Source organism: Stegastes partitus, unplaced genomic scaffold (assembly GCF_000690725.1).
Source record: "Stegastes partitus isolate 25-593 unplaced genomic scaffold, Stegastes_partitus-1.0.2 Scaffold1332, whole genome shotgun sequence".
Lineage (NCBI taxonomy): Eukaryota > Metazoa > Chordata > Actinopteri > Pomacentridae > Stegastes > Stegastes partitus.
Window position 1 is genome coordinate 27,318 of NW_007579063.1, and position 18,926 is coordinate 46,243.

Genomic DNA, 18,926 nt, shown 5'->3' on the forward strand with positions numbered 1-18,926 from the left:
AGAAACTAGTCACATCAGAGAAGCATGTTTGTTTAAAAGCCAGCCCTAACATCTACATGTAGGTGGTCAACGTGAGCAGCAGACCCACGGCTCAGGGTCCAGAGCTGCCCACAACTCCTGATGTGATGCTGGAGCAAAGACTTGGAAAGAAAACTGGATTTATTATCACATCTGTGCCGAGTTTCTCCTAAAATGCTGTTTTTGCTGATTAACTTTGGAAGTTGGAGTTGGATTAAAGGTTCTCTTGTTTCGTCTCAGCAACAACCCAGAACCTCACACATGCTCCGTTTAGAAGCACAAACCAGGGACGAGCCGGACTCGGAGACCTGACACCGGACCTCCTGCCTAAATAACTGATTAGTCATGTTGGGGGCTGATCGATGTGCGCCTCTATTGATCCCGCAGCGCTAAGCCGCCGGATGTCAACAGTTTCCTGCAGACAGGTGCAGATCCGAGCCGGGATCCAATAAACGCGTGTTTGCGGCGTCAAAGCGCGCGACCACCAGATGCTGACATCTGCGCGGAGCCTCGGTGACAGTTAGGCCAGAGATCATGCATGTGACTCTGAGAAAAGAAAGATGGAGACAGGCCTCCTCGGCTCTGCGTTTTGGGAAGCTGTCACGTCCACGCCGCGCGCCCTGCGGCCGCCTACCTGCTGCTCGAATCGGCGTCGTCCCGCAGCTCAACCCGGCCGTGGTCCCTCCGAACCGGGGCGCATGTTGGAGAAGGAGCCGCCGCGGGGTGATGAGCGGGTCCGGGCTGCTTCGGCGGGGTCGACGGGCTCAGATGGGCTCAGATGGGCGTGTACGAAGCCTCACTTCCTCGTCTGACAGCGCAGCGGCCGCGTCACTCTTCCCCAGACAATAATTTCAGCCGCCGATTATCCGCCGTCAGCGCTGCGCACAGCGGCCGGGAACGCCGAGGCTCGGTGCGCGTCGGGCCCGTTTCTGATGCGCATGGACCCGTGTGTGTGTGTCCGTGAGTGTGTCGCACTTTGTCCGGGATTTCACCACATCCCGGGGCTCGTTCCCGCGGTGCGCGCCGTGGATCGTGCAGCCGCCGGGGCTTCGGTAGGCCGCCGCGCTCCGGCGATCCTCCGCCGTCTCACCTGCCGGCTCTGCGGCGGGACTCAGGCCGGCTCGAGGCCACCGTGTCGCGGCTGCGAGGGGCCTGCTCGGTCCGCTGCTGGAGAAATGCGATGGAAGGGCAGCTTTGTAGCCGCGCGACACAGAGACACACAAAGACACACAACGAGACACAACGAGACACAACGAGACACAGCACCACTCAGAGCTCAGGAGGACCGACGAGACTCACCGAACCGCTGATACTGCAAAGTACTACTGCACAGTACTAGTACACAGTAGTACTACATAGTGCTAGCAGACAGTACTACTGCATGGTACATGTACACAGTACTAGTACACAGTACTAGTACACAATAGTACTGCGCAGTACTAGTATTACTAGTAGTACTAGTACACAGTATTACTGCAGGGAGAGGACAAACAGAAAATAATCACTAACTTGTCTCTTTTTTTTAAGCAAATGACTAAAACCTCATTAAAGGACCTTAAATGCGTCCAGAGTGACTGAAAAATACACAAATTAGCTCCTAAATGTGTTAAAAATGAGCCAAAAAATTGTACAAATGAGTCATTCAATGTCCAGAATGACTTAAAATGGTCAAAAATGTTTCCTAAATGTGTAGAAAATTCTCCTAAAGGACTCAAAAGTTCCAAAATGAGCTGAAATCATCTAGAATGACCTGAAATGAACCAAAATAACTCAACGTTTCCTAAAAGGCTCTAAAACTCATCCAAGTTGAGTCTGAACTGGTCTGAAGGACTTTGAATGAGTTCCAGTTTGTTGACATGGTCCTAAAACTGAGCTGAAAGTGTCCAAGTCCTGTCTCCGGCAGGCTGCTTTGGTTTTGGTCTGAGCTCAGTAACAACAACAACAACAACAACAACAACAACAACAACAACAACAGTGAAGTTGATTGTGTTGCTTTTGTCGGATCTCAGCTGCAGACTTTTAGAGAAGCAGATGAACATAAATCCTTTTTCTGCGTCACTGACTTTAATCTGCATCAAAGTGAACACAGTCAGTCAGAGGACACGCGGACCTTCACAATAAAAGTCTGCTTCAGCTGAAATGACCACAGATTAGAACTCTGATGATCAGTTTTAATCTGATTTTACATCCATTTATTAGGGTCCTAGTATTTTTTTTTAATCAGGTATATTTGTCCAATAAACAATACTTTATGTTTATCCTAATATTTCAATGTACAGCTTTATATAAAAACAAGAAAAAAATCATTTTTTAATCTGATGAAACCAACGATTGTTTTTGTTTTTTCTTGGTGTTTTTTAAAATTAAAAAAAAAAAATTTGGCTTTAAAAATCTCGCGACCAGAAATTCTTCAAACGAGTTCAAATGTATTCAAAATACTCGTCAGCATGAATTTAATTTTTTTAATTAAAAAAAAAATTGCAGATGAATTGTTTCAGAAAATTGTTTTAATTTTTTTTAGAAAAAATAAGAAAAATGTCCAAATTTCACGTCTTTACAGACGAATGTGAAAAAAGCAATCTGTAATTTTTAAAAATGTTTCAAGCGATTAAACCAGTGATGTTTTTTTCTTTTTTGACTCAAAAACAGCCACAAAACTACTATGTTATTAAACGTATGTTCTTTAGTTTGATTTATCTGTCAGTAGATTTATTTTCTCACCTTACATGGAAATGTTTTCAAGTTAACGTAAAGCTTGAAGTTTAATCTGATGAAAAAGCAGCACAGAGTGTCTGAGTGAAGATCTGATTCTTCAGATGTTCCCTCCTGTGATTCATGACAAGAAAACTGAAAAAAAGTCCAACTTTATCCAAGATTTTATTCTTCTTACGCACCAAACTGTTGCTCTGGAGACTGACGATGCGCGCTTTTATTTTGAAAGTGTGACCCGGAAGTGTCGCTGCGGTGTGTTCGCCTTGACTCTCGTGTTGCTGGGGAACGAGCTCCATAGCAACCAGCGCTGCCATCTGATTTTGTGTTTATATGTTTTAACAGCGGCGGAAAATGACGCGTCTGCTCCAAAAACCGCGTCCTGGACTCAGATCCCGGAAGTAAACATGCCTACGACCAAACTGATCAAACCCAAACCCGTGGAGGCCACCAAGAAGAGCCCGGACGGGCGCAAACCGGGGAGGCCCGGAGCGGCGGGCGGTGCGGAAAGTCACCTCAAAGTGGCCGCTGTGCGTAAAAGCCGCGCGTCGAGCTGCCCGAGGAACGAGAAAACCAAAACCGGCACCAGCACCAGCACCGGACTGCAGGGATCCAGCTCCGGGACGAGAACCAGGTCCAGCTCCACCGCCCCCAGAGGGACCGAGAAAAGCCCCAGAGCCACCCGGGACTGCCGCGGGGCCTCCAGCGCCGTGAGGCACCGAGAGGCGGCGGCGGCGGCGGCGGCGGCTCAGAGGGAGCAGCGGGGCGGCAGTCAGAGGTGGGCCGGACCGGAGGGCAGCTAGTGTTCAGGAAGAGTTAGAAAGAAAAGAAAAAGTTCCCAAAAGTAACCTAGAAAGACCCAACACGACTAAACGGGTCCAAAACGGCACAAAAATGATCCAAAAATAAGTCAGGATTTACTGGAATTGGCTCAAAATGCGTCCAAAAATCTTTCAATTGTCCAAAATGAGTTGATTTTTTTGAAATTTACTGTGAATCTGTCCAATATAAGTTTAAAAGTTCAAGTAAATGAGGAAAAAGTTGTACAAAATTAAATATAAGTGGTCCAAGAAGAGTTAAAATGGTTCAAAAATGAGTCAAAATTAGTTTGAATTGACTCAAAATGCATCCAAAACTATTAAAGTTGTCCTAAATTAGCTGAAAAAAAGTAAAATTTACTCTAAATCTGTCCAGAGTCAGTTAAAATGTTCTCCGAAATGAGGGAAAGTCGTCCAAAATCACACCAGAATGAGTTAAACATTGTCCGATATCACTTCACACTTGTCCAGAGTTATGAAATAGTCCAAAATAACTAAAAAAAAAAATGGATTCAATCAGTAAAAAAAAATAAAAAAACAAAAAAAAAAAAATGGATTCAATCAGTAAAAAAAAATCCAAAACTGTCCAGAATTAGGTTAAAGCTGTTAAAGTACTAAAGAATGACACAGAACTACTAATTATGTCCAAATATAAGTTAGAAATTCTTCAAATTGACCCAAAATGTGCCCAGAATTATTTAAATTTCTCCAAAACGAGTAAAAATGTTTTTCAAGTTCACATTAAATAATACAAAAATAAAAAATAATCACACCTGGAATAACCAAGTGTAGTTTTACTGTATTTAAATCAGATAAAGGATGTTATTTGACAGACATCTGCTGGTATTTTAAAGTAAAGAATATAAATTAAATTGGGGAAAAATGAACAGATTGATCCTGTTTTGTTAAATTATAGATAATATTTAATAAAACCACAGAAAGAAAACATGTTCACTGAAAAGAAAAAGGCAAAAACGAAAAAAAAATGTATCTGAAATCTGATTAAACGTATTATTTAACAGATATTTCCTGTTTTTGGTTTTTGTTTTTTGTTTTTTGTACATTTTTCCACCATTTTTAGTCTTTTTTTTTGCTGCCAGAGTTTCAGATTTACACCAAACAATTAATCACCTGATCCAGAAAATAATCAGCAGAATAATCAGGAATTACTTGCAGCTGCTTTATTTGCACAACTTTATTGATCTTCAGCGGAGCTTCTCGCTGGAGTCATTCTGGGCCTCGTCATTTCTTTAAAACATATTTTAGACGTGATGTAGAACTAATGTTGGCGGATCTGGTACCTCTGAACATCCAGGATCCCATCAGGGCTGCTGGTTTGCTCTCGGCTAAAAGTGAAACCGTCTCGTGTGCTGATCCGAGCTGAGCGTGATTTGGGATTCGTCCTGAGTTAACCTGCTTCTGTGGCCATCTGCTGCAGCAGGTTAATCCTCACGCTTCACCTGCTGCTGCCACCAAGAGCCGCGAAAACACTCGACCGGCTGCAGGAGGAGGAGGCTTCGTCCTCATGGCTTGTCTTCATGGCAGCACGTCTGTTTAGTGGGTAAAGAGCACAAAAAGGATCATTTTAGTTTGTTTAAAACAGTTTGAGGAACAAACTCGTCAAACAAGGTCCCCAGCTGGCGAGCTTCAGAGCTTCAGAGGGTTTTTCCACAAGTCCAGGCAGCAACAATAGACTTAAAGGATCATTTTGGCTCATTTTAACCTGATTTGAAGAAATTTTTCATCAAAAAAAATGCTTGTGTGGCCTCAAAAAATGTGCTTTTTAGATGTGATTGTGCTGAAATTCTACACAACAGGATAAAACGATGAAGTGACAGAAGATAAACTTCATAATGAAACTACTAATCATGTCCAAAAATAAGTCAGTAAATTAACAAAAAAAAAATTTAAATTCACTTTAAATCTGTCCAGTGTCAGTTAAAATGTTCTCCTAAATGAGGGGAACAGTCGTCCAGAATTACTTTAAACGTGTCCAGAATGAGTTTAAAGTTATGAAATACTCCAACATAACAAAAAAATGGATTCAATCAGTAAAAAAAAGTCCAAAATGAGCTGAAAACTGTCCAGAACTGGTTGAAAATGTCCAAAGTGAGTCGAATATTGTCCAAAATTATAGACCAAAGTTGTTAAAGTACCCAAAGAATGACACAAAACTACTAATTATGTTCAGAAATAAGTCAGAAATTCTTAAAATTAAGTATTTAAATTTCTTCAAAATGAGCTAAATGTTGCCCAAAATTAAATAAAAGTTCTTCCAAATTACTTGAAACTTGTCCAGAGTTAAGAAATAATCAAAAATGACTTAAAATTAGTTTAAAAATGAATTCAAAATGTGCAAACTTTGTCAAATATTGTCCCAAATGAGACTGAACGATGTCCAATATAACATAAAAATGGTCCAAACGGAGTTCAAAATGGTCCAAAGTTCAATTAAAGTTGTTTAAAATGAGATTATGGCCATATTTCACATTTGATAATAAATAAAAATGACACTAATCTAATAAAAATAATATTTTTTTTAACACATATTGCCGTGTAATTTCTTAAAAGTTGCTAAACGCATTGTTTAAAACCTCGATTCTGATTTGAACTTGATCCGTTTGGCTCAGTTTTCTTCACAAAGCTCCATTTTACAACAACAGTCGTCTCAATGCACCTATCAAAGTCCATAAAGTACAATATTGTATTTTATTTATGGTTCGATGGGGGAAGTTTAACAAGACGAGGATCCAAAATCGCTTCTAAAGTGGCAAAAAGAAAACACAGGTTGTTAAAAATGACCAAAAAAAAAATCCCACCTGTTCAGCCAAAGAGCTTAAAAACACTTTGTCGTCTGTTTTGGACGTCTGGACACAAAGAGGTTTTAATACGAACACCAGCTGATGCTCCGTCTGCGTTCCTGATTTATTTATCATTAAATTCCTGTAAAAGCTGTACATATGGTTGGATTTGTAGGCCAGTTTGTTGTTGTTGTTGTTGTTGTTGTTGTGTTTACAATCCACAGAAGTAAATAAAAACTCAGCAGAGTCACATTTTCTGTTCCAGCCACAAAGCTTTCACCGTCATCCCCCCGAACCCCAAGAAAAGGAGAGAAATCCAGAGAAGTGAGTGTCAGCGTCCCGTCGGCTCTGTTCAATTCACTGTTTTCCATGTTGTTGTTGTTGTTGTGGTTGTTGTTGATGACCGTTTGGTGCCGTCTGATTGGCCGAGCAGAGGCGGAGGCGGAGCTGGCCGCCTTGGAGGAGCTTCGGCTGAGCAGAGCGATGGCCTACGTGTCCATCAACCCCAGCAGCGTTGGTGAGACGACGTCGGCGGTGAACCTATGGGCTGGTGTTTGGCGGCTTTCTGTCTGACCGGGTTTTGTGTTGGCAGGCGGCTGCATGAGTCTGGAAGAAGTGCGGCTGAAGCAGCAGCAGGAGATGATGCAGGCCAAGAGGAAACACAAACCGGTGGGACAACTTGTGCTTTAGTTTGCTTCCTGTCACACCAAAAACAAACAACAGCTTCATCCCTCCTTCACAGAACAGGCGGCTGCTGGTGAACATACAGACAAAGAGACAACTAAAATGTTTTCCTCTTTTACTGCATTTTCAACTTTAAATCACTTTGATTTAGCTTCTGACAGCAATTTAGAAAAAGACTCATGTCAGCGTGAAAACTAAGTAACGTCAATTAGTTAACAATATGAAAGCAGGTTGTCCTCAAAAACTGAGAGAGCGAGCAAGAAGGAGACTAGTGAAGGAGGCCACCGAGACTCCTATGACTCCTCTGAAGGAGTTACAAGGAGACTAGTGAAGGAGGCCACCGAGACTCCTATGACTCCTCTGAAGGAGCTACAAGGAGACTAGTGAAGGAGGCCACCGAGACTCCTATGACTCCTCTGAAGGAGTCACAAGAAGGAGACTAGTGAAGGAGGCCACCGAGACTCCTATGACTCCTCTGAAGGAGGTACAAGAAGGAGACTAGTGAAGGAGGCCACCGAGACTCCTATGACTCCTCTGAAGGAGGCACTAGAAGGAGACTAGTGAAGGAGGCCACCGAGACTCCTATGACTCCTCTGAAGGAGTCACTAGAAGGAGACGAGTGAAGTGCATGATGTGAAGCAGCATCATGATGTCAGGATGCTTCTTGGCAGCAGGTCCTGGAAGGCTTGTAAAGAGTAAACTAAGTGCAGCGAAGTAAAGGAGAAGTCCAGGAGGAGAACCTGATGCAGTCTGCAGGAGAACTGACACTTTGGGAGAAGTTTTGTTTTCCAGCAAGAAAATGGCCCAAAACAACCAAAGATCCACAGAAACGGTGTAAAGACAACAAGGAGAACGTTCTGGAGGCCTTTAATGGTGCATAAGTCGGGAAACAAAGATAAAAATCCACCACAGGGATCTCCTTCAGAACGCTGTCAGACTTTCTTACCTGCATGTTGTAATCTGTCCTCTCAGGTGTCGCTGCAGAGCTTTCCTGTTACCATGGCGTCCAGAGCTCCTCTCTCTGCTTCTAACCGGCGTTCTGTTCTGGTCTTTGGTTTCAGGTGAAGCAGCAGGTGATGGAGGAAGCGCCCGTCCTGACCAGCTGAGCCTCGTCTCTGCTGCAGCACCGAGCCACACATTTAAATTCAATCAACCGCGTACAGTTAAAATATATACACACACATTTACAGATAAACAGAGCTCCATGAAGCAGGTTGTATTTGGTCGTTTAGCCTGTCGGGTGCTTTTGTTTGCACATTAGTGGTAAAGGAAAGAAGTCATGCAGGTTTTAGCCACTTTATGAATCTATACAACACGACAAACTGGAAGCCCTCGGCTGGATCTGCCTTATTTAAAGAGGTCGCCGCGTTGGATGTGGACTTGGAAATACTGACAAATTTTGGATTTGACTTGAGGAGTTTTTTTATTTCTAAGATTTTTGCCTTCACTTGAATTGAGTTTGCAAGCAAAGCAATAAACATTAAACACAATCTCGCTGTAGGAGTGCTGCGGTCGGAGGTAAAGTCCAATTCACAAAACATCTAGAAGCTCAAAGGAGCCAAAGTTTGTGGTCTGAGGCGTTTTCGTGCAGGTGTTTTGGGAAATTAAAGCCATAATTAACTTGTAAAAGTGATTTATTTTAAATGTGGTGAGTTTAAAAAGAGTCGGTCGTCTTCCCCTCCAGTGACATCTGATTCTTCACCTTTAACGGCTTCCAAAAGCTCACATCTATTGATTTAGTCTCTCATGTTTCACTTTTGTTTTCCGCGTCCTGTCTTGTGTCTTTTTGGGGTAAAAACAGAGAAATTTAAACATAAAAATTTAAGAAATAAAAATAGATCTATTTTTAATATAAATAAATTATATGTAATTTATGTTTCTGCAACTTTGGCCTTTGAAATGCTGTAAAACTTTAATGACAGGTTTGGATGTAGATATGGTTTATTTATAATGTGGACATTATTTACAGCTGAAGGCTCTGGACATTGTCAGACTGTCATGGCTGACACGTCTCTTTAATGTTGCGTGGGCATCGGGTACGGTGCCTGTGGAGTGGCAGACCAGGGTGGTGGTTCCCATTTTCAAAAATGGGGACCGGAGAGTGTTCCAACTACCGGGGTATCACACTTCTCAGCCTCCCCGGGAAAGTTTACTCTAGGGTGCTGGAAAGGAGACTCCGGCTGATTGTCGAACCTCAGATTCAGGAGGAGCAATGCGGATTGCTGGGAGTTGCTTCCTCAAGTGAGGGATTTTAAGTATCTCGGGATCTTGTTCACAAGTGATGGGAAAATGGAGAGCGAGATGGACAGGCGGCTCGGTGCGGCGTCAGCAGCAATGCAGGCGCTGTACCGGACCATCATGGTGAAGAGAGAGCTGAGCCGCAAGGTGAAGCTCTTGATTTACCAGTTCATCTACGTCCCAACCCTCACTATGGTCACAAGCTTTGGGTCGTGACCGAAAGAACGAGATCGCAGATACAAGCGGCTGAAATGAGGGTGGCTGGACTCAGCCTTAGAGATCGGGTGAGGAGCTCAGACATTAGGAGGGAGCTCGGAGTAGAGCTGCTGCTCCTTCGCGTCGAAAGGAGTCAGTTGAGGTGGTTTGGACATCTGATTGGAGAGGCTTCCTCTGGAGGTTTTCCAAACCTGGGAGGAGACCCCGGGGCAGACTCAGAACCTGTTGGAGGGATTATATCTCTCGGCTGGCCTGGTAACACCTCGGGATCCCCCAGGAAGAGCTTTAATTATTATATATATTTTCCCAAAATACTCGCAAATATCTGCAAAATAACACAATTTTTGCTGATGTATTCACAGCAAAAATAATGTAATTTTTTTGATCAAACATTGTAAAAGAATAAATTATTTGTCATAAAAATACAGATTTTTTTATGCTTCACGTCATGATTGTTCTTATTTTTGTCTTCTGAAGCTCAGACTTCCCCAAACGTCCGGCCAGTGCAGTATTTGGCAGCTCAAACAGGAGTTGGAAGCTATTTTTACATGTGTTGTGTGTTCAGGGCATCTTTTAAATCTCTTCTTCAAACATACTTTTTATGTATTTTTTGTTCTTTGGGGTGTGTGTGTGAAAATTTCCTCATTTCATTCTGTTTTGATTGTATTTGCGCTGCTGGCGCTGGTTTATCTCTGGATCCTTTGTGACGTACGATGCTGCTAAAAGTGTTCTATAAATAAAGGTCGGTGTCACTACAATGGAGGAACTCTGATGTGGTTTTATCAGTTTGTTGGTCGTCAATGCTCAGATACAACAACAATATAATAAAGAATTACCTGCCTGAATTAAACTTAAAGTGGAGAGCCTACAGTATTATTTATACCAGGCTGAATATTCATATTTGGAATTACAAATATATAAAACACAAATATGTGTGATTAATTTAAATATCAAGTTCAGGACCAGTACAATGTTGTTTATTATACAGATTTATCTGACTGAAGGAATTATTATTTAATATACACATCACCTGATTAAATTAAATAACATACAAAATATAAAACACATCTTTAAGAGACTGATTTAAAACTTATGTTTAAGACTTTACAATATTACTATACAAATGTAAATATTAGCATTAAGACTACAATATTATTTTTATATAAATGTACCTGACAAATTAAATATAATTATTTTGCAGATCTGTCTGACTAGTTTTTTTTTATCATGCAAATGTATGTAACTTATTTAGATGTTACTGTTAAACTGTACAATACTCTTGACGAAGAAAAATATTATTTATGACATAAATTTACCCGAATAAAATACAAAGGTTAAGAACTTGAAATATTAATTACTAAACCAATTTAAATATTGAAGAGCCTACAAAGTTATACATAACACAATTATATGCTACTTATTTAAATATTATCTTTATTATGTAAACTGACCTGATTGAAATGTTATTTATTATATAAATGTACCTAAATAATTTGAGTCTCATCATTTTTAAATCAAAGTCTACCTGTATTATATAGTGTATAGCATAAAGCAGGGCACACAAACGTATATTTACATATTATAAAAAAAGATATACATGCATATAAAATCTAAATATTTAAAAAAATTATAATTAAAAATAGCTTTAAGATGCTAAAATATTATATATAACATAAAGGTAGCAACTACTATGTTCACTGTGTCATTTCCTGGACTTGAACGCATCACTTGTAATAATTTTAACATTTTATTTCATGACTATAAATGTGAGGCGAAAATTATTAATTAAAAAAAACCGTAGGTTTGATGGATTTTCTCGGTAAACATGGTGAGAAAATGAGCTTCGGGTAGTTTAGTGCAGACCAGCCTGGTCGGAGCTTCCGCTGGTGTGTTTTCAGGTCGCTGAGCGGCGGCAGGACGTCGTGAGGACGCGTCCTCAGAAAAACAGCAGCTCGGCGCGTGTTTGTGTCGTTCTGCGCTCCGCCAGCAGGGGTCGCGTGTGTCCGTGTGCAGCCGGACGGGGAGGATTCTGCTGGAAATCACGGAGAACGCTGGGTTTAAATACAGTGTGATGGGATATTATCGGTACCGCGGTGGGAGAAAAAACGCCTGAGAACGCGCTGAGCAGAACCTCGTCCAGCTGCGAGCCTCCGCAGCCAGCCTGGTGCTGCGTTCAAGGTCTCGGGAATTAAAGGACGCGCAGCCAAATGTCAGCGTCGTGCTTCTGCATAATTAAAATGTCACATTAGGCGACCGGACGGAGCAGCCCACTGCGCGTGCGCCGGAGCTATTGCAATATCTGTAGTCGAAGCAGCCGTGATTGTTTTTTGTTTTTTTTTTTTGCGCGCGGCCATGTTTGTAGTCCATTGCGGGGACGCCATTCTGTGACGCCAGTGCTGCATTCAGGGGACGCTCGGAAGCTCCGACGTTTCAGGGTTGAGAATGTAAGACGTGAAAAAGCCTTCATTGTGTCGTAAATTTCATTAAATCGAACAGTCAACAGGGATTCTGATGATTAAAGTGTTAAAATAATGGTTTCTAATGTAATTGAAAGATATTTACAACAAAATTAATCCTATTTCTTTAAACTACTATTTTATAAATGTGATTTGAATAGATATAATGGCTTCAGTAAATCATCCAATACATGAAAAAAATCTATTTGTTAGACTCAAAGCCCTATATTATAAATTATGTACATGAATATAAATACATATTTATCATATCAATTTACATGACTAATACAAACATTAAGATTAAGGCTCTACATTAATAATATTTATTAGACAATTCTACCCGACTAATTTAAAAATTAAATTAATTTTATTATGTAGTTTATTTGGTTAATTTAAACATTACATTTTGAGACCTTACAATGTTATACATCATCTAAATGTTCCAGACTAATTTAAATATCAGGATCAAGGCCCAACAAATACAATTAAATCATACATGTAGATATTTAACGCATTGAAGGAGAACGTTGTTAGACTGAGATTTACAGGAATGGTTTTCTTTTAAACTTTAAAAAATTACCACAAAGTGCTTCGCTGAAAATAAAAGCTTCCTGAAATCACAAAAGTCACTATAAGTATTTTCCTGATAAAACATTCTTGAGTTTGGTTGTTTTTAGCCCCAAATCCTAAATTAATACCAAACTAAACCTGCAAAATAAATAAATAATTTCAATTGCAAAAGCTGCAATTTAGGATAAATATTGTGCTGCTCGCCTGACCCATTTATTATTATTATTATTATTGTTGTTGTTGTTGTTGTTGTTTTTGGTTTTGTTTGTTTTTTTTGTTTTTTTTTTTACAAATGTTTGACTGTACAATTGCATTATTTTACTAAATGAGCTAAAAAAAAAAAAAAGAACTAGTCTGCAGATATTTGCTGTTATTATTGATTTATTAACCGTTTTTGAGCGTCACAGTATCACACCCTTTACACATATTTTTAATAGATCTTTTTTGTGGCCTTTTCTTTTGTAGTGTACCTGTGTCAGTGCCAGATTTTATTTTAGAGAGAGTTTCTATTATTCTTTTATTTTAGTATGTTTTTTTTTTTTTTAAATTATCATTTGTGCTTCATATTAACACAGTTGTGCCATTTGACGCTTTTTATGTGTTTAGATTCTTATGTTTGCATTAGAATATAGAGCATATTTTCACATTTTTTAAATCTATTACCCAGGTGATGTTAAGCTAGAGTTGCTTGACTTTTGAAAACGTGAAATCCTGGCATGTGTGAGAAACAGTTCGTGGGAGCTCCAACGTCCGTATTTCCCACAGCGCCTGAACGCGGCGTGATTCTGAGCTGATCTTTGTGCGAACGAAGCAGCAGAAGCGGTCGCAGTTAGCAGCGGACGGCAAACACACACGGAGCCGCCAAACACGGCACAGGAGACCGGTCCCGGACCCGAGATTTCATCCAGACGGCGATCACACGGTGACAGCGACGGCCCAACGATGGTAAGACGCCGTTTCGGAGCGGCGACGGTTCGCTGCTGGCGCTCTTTTCCATCCTGACAGTCAATCCGGCTAAAGAGCTAGCAGGCTAACGCTAACGGCTAGCGGAGTGTTTTCCTGACTCATTATTGAGCAGCCCGACAAGCTAAAGGCTGCCATTTTACACCAGGCTGCTGGTCTGCTCCGACCGCCGCGGCTGGCTCGGAGAGGACGGCGTTTATGTGGAATACACTGTAAATCTCACGCCTGTGTCCAAGCGATTATTAAATACGAGCGGATAGAGGCGGATTTTCAGCCAGCGGGACCAGGCAGCCGAGCTAGCGTCACTGACAAGCTAACTGGCTAATCGAGCCCGAGGAGCTAACGGGAGCTAGCAGTGTTGCGTAGCAGTGTCTGACTCCGTTCGTGGCTCCGTGGAGGATAATCGCAGCGAATATTTCCAAACGAGCCTGACACGTAGTTAACTGATAATTATTCGATGTCAGGATTGGGCTGACTTGAGCTGCAGATCGTCTCTAAACTGTACACATTGACCGTGTGCCGCTTTGAACGGTTGTGATTTGAACCTGACAACACTCCCGGAACACCTGGAGGAACCAGGCAGCCTCAAAACCACTCAATTCGTGGCCTGCAGATATTAAAACAGACTTTAAACCGACGTGCTTGACTAGAAGTTGTATTTAATCATCTGTGTTTTTGCTGTGATTACCCGGAGCCCCTCTGATGGAAGTAAATACTTGCTAGTTGGTGACTTTTCCCTTTAAAATTGCTGCTTGGAATGAAAAATCCACACAGTTGTCTCACCTGGTCGTTAGTAATAAAGTCGGTACATGTTGTTGTGGAAGTCTGGAAGTGGACAACAGTGATGGGGAAGCCTTGGAGAAGTTGCTGATCATGTGCAACAACTGATCTCTTAGTTGTCAGCGGTTTTGATAACCGATCAATAGGTTTAGAGTCATTTTTAAAGACTAAAATCTCTGACTGCAGCTCATTGAATGTGAATATTTTGCTGACAGAAGAAGACACTTGTCATCTTGGGCTTTGGGAAGCACTGAGCAACTTTTTCCCACAGTTTTCTGCCATTTATACAAAACAACTAATTGATTAATCAGGAAAACGATTGATTATTCAGCAATGCCGGCCTAATACAGTGTCAGAGTGTAATTTTTCAGCCCCACTGGTTCCACTAACGTCTCCTCATTTGCCCTTTTAGAACACGTTATTATACAGCTGCACCATTTAGTTATAAGCCAGATATTTTCAGTCTTTTAATCAAGTCAGTGTCTTTGTACTAATAATGCCGTTTGGACTTTATGACGGATCATATTTACACAGAATTGAAAAAAAACTGACGTTGTGGTGTTTTTGTTTTTCTGCCATGTGCACTACGATTCAAAAAAATCACCGGAATCGTCATGAGTTGACTCGAAGAACTCTATTTGGGAATATTTAGAACTCTAGAATGATTGGAAAAAGCTGTTGGGAGCCTTCGAAGGCATCCACAGTAGGTTTTAGCTTTGGATAAGGTTCAGATTTGACTTTGCCTTCGTCCTACAGAGCTTTGTGCTGTTGATTTAAATGGTCAAACAAATGAGTTGTGTTGCTTCTTGCGGTGCAGGGAGCCAGTTTTTGGTCGGAGTCGTCCGTTCTGGAGCTGAAATATTTCCATACAGCTGATGTTGCGTTTCTTTTCTCCGGTTCTGTGTGAAACCTGCACGTCAACAAACTCTGTGTCTTATCAACACAACTAAAAAATCAAGTAGAATAATCAAAGAATGAAGCTCTGTGTATCCACAAAGTCTTAAATCAGAGTAAATGATGTTTAGTGAGACAGACTTCTTGTAGTTTAGTCATGAAAAATGAGAACTAATTGGTTTTAATTTGCACACATCACATTGTCAATCGGAAACAACATATTGTGCCTCTAATGGAAAAAGTACTTGTAGTCTTGCATTTTCCTTTATTTTAAAAACCACCACAGTTGTTGCACCTGACAGAGAGCTGAAAATAAAAATCACTCAGAAGATTAAAAAAAAGTTTAATTTGAATTTAACCACTTGAGCCTGTTTGTCAGCACAATGTAAAGAAAAAAAACCGAAATATTCAAACCTCAGGAGCTGCAACTTCTTTTTGAAGAACATGTGATTAACAATCAGGCATTTTTGTTAAAAGTATTCAGTTTTTATGCATATTGTTCAGCCATTATTGAAGTCAGGACTTAATATGTTTGAACCAATATTAGCTGGTGCAACTAGGACTTTTTGGGACGTTATATTGATTTAAACCTGTTTCAAAATCATTACTTTCCAGCCCCGAAGATATCAGGGAAGTGTTTGTGAAAGGCGTGTCTCTGTCTGGGTTGTTTTGTTTACATAAATATATTTATTTAAAAATGATGAAGACGTTTGTTTTGCAGGAGAACATGGTTGGCTCCACAGTAGCCGTTTGTGTTATGGTGTCCTTGGTTTTAAAATGGGAAGCACATGTCCCCTGTTGGCACACTTTGCTGCTTTAAAGTCACTTTTATTAAATTTCATCACTGAAGTTTTAAATGTTTAGTATTTGAGGACCAGCTAAGGAAAACTTGTGTCGCTGTTTAAGTCAACAAGGTGCTGGAGCTGCTGCTTCGGCATCAAATGCTTTGGGTTTTTTGGGGTTTTTTTGGGTGTTCCTTTAGTTTTTTAAAACTCACATCTTTTCGTGCATGTGTGATCCAGGCAGAGGTACACAAACAAGGCTACTTTTAGGTGGTTTATAAGTTAAAAACCAGTTTTCTTGTTATATTGGCCGACACAGATTTACATTTAGGGATGAGGGTTGGTGCAAATGTGAAGCTTTTCAGAGATTTAAAGAAAGATATTCATTGTGTTGCTCATTATTCCATTTCTAGTATATAAATTGTGAATTTCTTCATCCACGTTTGATTTTTTTTTTGTTCTTCTCATCATCTTAATTGTGAATTCATCTCATGTCATTTAAAAGTAACTGTGGCACTTGCAGACTTGGATGCAGCGACTTCGTGGCTGCGTCGGCCGAACGTTTCCTCGCTGTACGGAGTTTCTGTCGGCGCGTACGTCGAGTGACGAGCATTTATTGTACATGTGTGAACACGTCTGAATCGGCCTGTCGCAGCAGCCGGAGGATCTGTGTGTGATTGTACGGCCCATAAGGTGGGAGAACGGCGCTGTTTACAGCAGTATAGAACGTGTACCGTGGGATGAGGACTTGGTGTGTTTACCACGACCAAACAGCTGCAGACTCATCCATCCTGGTGGTTGTTCAGAGTAATATGCCCAGAAAGAAAACGCTCAAATCCTCGCCTGCATCCGCTCCGTCATGTCTGCTGGAGTTTGTCAGTTTGAGGAGAAGCGTGTTTGCTCGGTCAACCCCTATAGCTGGAAATAACCCAGAAATACGGCCGGCCCTGCTGCTTCCTGACAGTTTTATGTCTGTTTGCGTGTCACAAATATCCACTGTTGTGCTGCCGTGAGAGGAATGTTGCGTTTTCTCATGTAAATTGTGATGAGACGGGTTTGTGAGGCGACTCCTCCTGAGATGTTTACGCTGCACGGAGCATGCGCTGCACCTGATATGCCCTTTTCGCAACAGCTCACTCGCACATGCTGAGTTCAGTCGACTGATCCTCTCTCTGCTCAGCATCAGGCCGGCGTGCACGATTGCGGTCGGCCCGGCGTTTGAGTTTTGCAGATCGGCAGCGTGTAAACAGGCCGGTGTTATTGGAAAGTGTCGTGATAATGCAGGACAGTGACGTGAAGCCGTGTTAGCGCCGTCCTGCCTCCTCTTTACCCAGCGTGACCCGTCCAGGTTTGTCTGCTTGACATGTACTAGGTGCGATGGAGTGGCGGCGCCGAGTCCGTCTAGATGGGCCGAGAGCTTCTGAATGCTGAGCAGAGCGGCAGAAATCAAAAGCTGCTTACGCTAATGAAACGTCCTCCCTCGCCGCCTCGCAAAGAACACGTCAAGAACACTCGTCGGGTTCCCAGCTAGCTGGACGCTTTTAATTTCAGGACGGAGATCAGACCCTGAAAGTAAAGTAACCGTCGTGTTCGTGTGGTCCGACTGTGCGGTGTTTGTGGTGTTTGTTTGTGTTTCTTAAATGTAGGTTATCAGTGCGGTCTGGACACACGGTGACCAGGCTAATCTGATTTACCCCGCTGAGCTTTTTTCCCACGAGCGCCGACGACTTGTTGTAATATCTGCTGCGCTACGAGACGCAGAGTCCTCGATACTGGACAAAAAAACCTGCTTTATTTTATCATGATATAGGACGCAATATTACAAAAAATGCCTCCTGTTGGTTCCAATAATATCTCCTCATTTGCTCTTTGACAGCAGCATCCAGTTAGAAACGATGCTTTTCTTTTGAATATCTTTTATCTACAAATACGAACAGTTAAGCTTTTAGAAAGATTATATTTAAGGCTGCACAGTCATGGAAGAAAACGGACACTGTGGGGTTTTGTTTCTTCTGTGATGTCTACTGCGATTAAAATAAAATACAGGAATGTTCATCAGGTGTCGTTTTGGGCTTTGGGAAACACTGATGGACTTCCTTCTGACATTTTAGACCAAACAGCGAATTGAATATCAGGACAGTAATTGACAGATTAATCGACAGTCAGAATAATCTGATTAGTTGCTAATGAAATGTCAGAGGCCACCTTTAGTATATGTTTGATTTTGTGTATTTTTTTTAGTGAACAATGTCTCCTGTTGTGAACAGATGGACTTTATGAGAGATCATATCTAGGACGGCACAGTATTGATCAAACTGTTCAGTGGTTTTAAAGAAACAAAGCGTGAATAATATGAACATCAGAGCAACAGAAAACGTTTTCACATGACGAGTTTGAGGTAATTTGCTTTGTTCACATGGTGAAACGGTAACGAGGCATCTAGACGTCACCTAGAACTCCTGATATTAACATTTGATTATTTTTTAAAGCTTAGTTTTATCAACAATTGTATGTAAAAAAAATTTTTTTAAAAGGCGTGAAGCCTTCATGTGAGGTGGAGCGATTTAGTTGTCGGCTATTAAATTCATCTGCAACTCTTTTGATAATCAGTGGATCAATCTGAGTCACGTTTAAGGAAAAAAAGTCAGATTTTCCTGATTGCAGCTTCTTAAAAGTGAATATGTTCAGTTTTTCTCTCCTCTCTGACGTTCAGCTGAATGTGTTTGTTTTGTGGACAAAACGAGACACTTCTTGCATCTTATAGACCAAACTACAAATCAGTTCATCGAGACAATAACGGTACGAGGTAGCATTGAGACGAGAGATTGTTGTGGAGCTAAAAACTAGTTTGTATGACAGCAGAACTCTTTTTATTGTGCAGCTAATCTGCTTGATTTGGTCGGTGTCGGTACCAGTCCATGGCTTTGGATCGCTGCATCCGTAACATAGCTGCAAGTATGTTTTCATTGTTGATTAATCTTCAGATTTGTTTCTAAA

At 41.2% G+C, this 18,926-nt stretch overlaps 2 protein-coding genes across 2 annotated transcripts in view; both read left to right on the forward strand.

Moving 5' to 3' along the window:
• Positions 1-3,134: 3,134 nt before the first annotated feature.
• LOC103369802 (epithelial-stromal interaction protein 1) lies at positions 3,135-8,641 on the forward strand. Its single transcript, XM_008298615.1, has 5 exons — positions 3,135-3,505; positions 6,612-6,670; positions 6,780-6,863; positions 6,939-7,015; positions 8,092-8,641. The coding sequence occupies exons 1-5, from the start codon at positions 3,135-3,137 to the stop codon at positions 8,134-8,136; spliced, it is 636 nt and encodes a 211-aa protein (XP_008296837.1). The 3' UTR covers positions 8,137-8,641.
• Positions 8,642-13,295: 4,654 nt separating this feature from the next.
• The window catches only part of LOC103369799 (cullin-1), a 28,982-nt gene continuing 23,351 nt past the window's right edge, over positions 13,296-18,926 (forward strand). The window contains exon 1 of the mRNA XM_008298611.1: positions 13,296-13,455. The gene's annotated coding sequence lies outside the window, so the exon portion shown is untranslated. The remainder of the gene's footprint in view (positions 13,456-18,926) is intronic.